The sequence below is a fragment of the Bombina bombina genome, chromosome 7, assembly GCF_027579735.1.
Source record: "Bombina bombina isolate aBomBom1 chromosome 7, aBomBom1.pri, whole genome shotgun sequence".
NCBI lineage: Eukaryota > Metazoa > Chordata > Amphibia > Anura > Bombinatoridae > Bombina > Bombina bombina.
The window spans coordinates 534,823,512-534,825,129 of NC_069505.1; the positions used below are offsets into that span (position 1 = coordinate 534,823,512).

The 1,618-nt window shown below is 35.1% G+C and overlaps 1 protein-coding gene across 1 annotated transcript; it reads right to left on the reverse strand.

The window, feature by feature from the left end:
- Positions 1 to 275: 275 nt before the first annotated feature.
- On the reverse strand, positions 276 to 1,376 carry LOC128636504 (4-galactosyl-N-acetylglucosaminide 3-alpha-L-fucosyltransferase 9-like). Its single transcript, XM_053689510.1, has one exon. It carries the CDS (start codon positions 1,374 to 1,376, stop codon positions 276 to 278), a length of 1,101 nt encoding a protein of 366 aa, XP_053545485.1.
- Positions 1,377 to 1,618: the final 242 nt, after the last annotated feature.

The following is a 1,618-nucleotide window of genomic DNA, read 5'->3' on the forward strand; positions in this document are numbered from 1 at the left end:
GTTATATATACTGTTTGAATTATATTATGATCAGTTTTATAGTCCTATTTTATTAGATGTTGTTGTATATCTTTGTTTTCTTTTTTGTTTTACTTGAACCTGTGCGAAAACAGCATGTTTATGCTCTATCGGATCTCAGAACAGATTGAGAATTTAAGTGTCATATTTTCTTGTGTTCATTGAGGGCTGTAACAGAATATAAATAAAGAAGTAAATCATTATTTTCTAATCCTAGAATCCATATAATTTTTGAATATATCTTACATTTTGTGATACTATGATTTCTCTAGAAACCAGTTTTCTATACTAGGAATAACCTGATATTCTGTTGCCTGTATTATCCCTCTGCAGCCTTGACAATAGTAAAGAGGCCATCCTGTGTCAAATCGAGTCTGGTAAAAGGACCTCCAGTTAAAATATTTCCTATATTTTTCATCATCTTTGTCCAACTCCAGGAGGTAATCAGCCAGTTCTTTTTGGCTAGAGAAGTCATCCACATGAATAAATGAATCACCGGGTATATAAAGCTCATAATTCTTACGAGATGTCCCTAGCACCACAGGCACAGTCCATGAATCAAATGCATTTGACCATAATTTTTCAGTTATGTAGTCTTTATAAACCGAGTTCTCAAAGGCCAAGTAAAATTTGTACTGAGAAATAGTTTTGTGGAAATCTTCCCGCCTTAGCTGTTTGTTCTGTCTTCCGTAGACATCAATTTGGATGTATTTCTTCAGTTCCTCATAATATGCAGTACGTGGAATACCAGGGTACCATTTACTTACAACCCAAGACACTAACTTAGATTTGGGAGGAATGTTGAAGCTTCGAGGCTCCTTCAATATTTCAACATGACCGTAGGGAATATAGATATCAGAATCTTTACGAAATGTCATGGTCAAGTTAATCAGATTGTCCAGAAAATGCAAGTTCCTAATGATCAATGGAGGTTCCAAGTTGAACCACACCCAACGCTGGAAGTGAGGTCTTGGTTTTTGGGGCAAAGATTTTTTGTTATACATTATATCAAAATGATGAATAATGAGAGCATCAGCAGTATCATACAGACTCCGGTTTGCTGTAAATTTACATCCAGAAATATTGTACTGCTTCTGACATCTGTCCAATGGGAAGTTTTCGCCAAAAGGCCAAACCCAAATCAAAACAAGGAGTTCTTTCTCAGCATTTTGTACAGATATAGAGAAATTGGAAATGTTTGATTCCATTATTTTTTTAGTTGTTTCTTTTGTTTGACACTGGATGCCATACTGAAAGGTATTATGTCCTTTCCAGACAAAAGAAATAAGGATACTTAGCAAAAACAAAGGTAGAAAAATGATTAAATGTTGTTTCTGGATGTGTTTCAATATTTTCATATTTAATCTGCAGAGTAAAAAAATGAGAACAGTCTAATTAAAATGATGTTAGACCCCCATACACTATAAACTACATTAACCTCTTTCATGCAAAGAACAAGAATGATCTCTGCCTGTGAGAGCATGATGACCCATTCTTGTCATAAAGAGGAATTGCTGATCCAATGCTGGGATTAGCGTTCCCCTCAAACAGGACACAATTGGAGCTTGGAGATAAATTGCAGTTCAGACTTCACAATTGC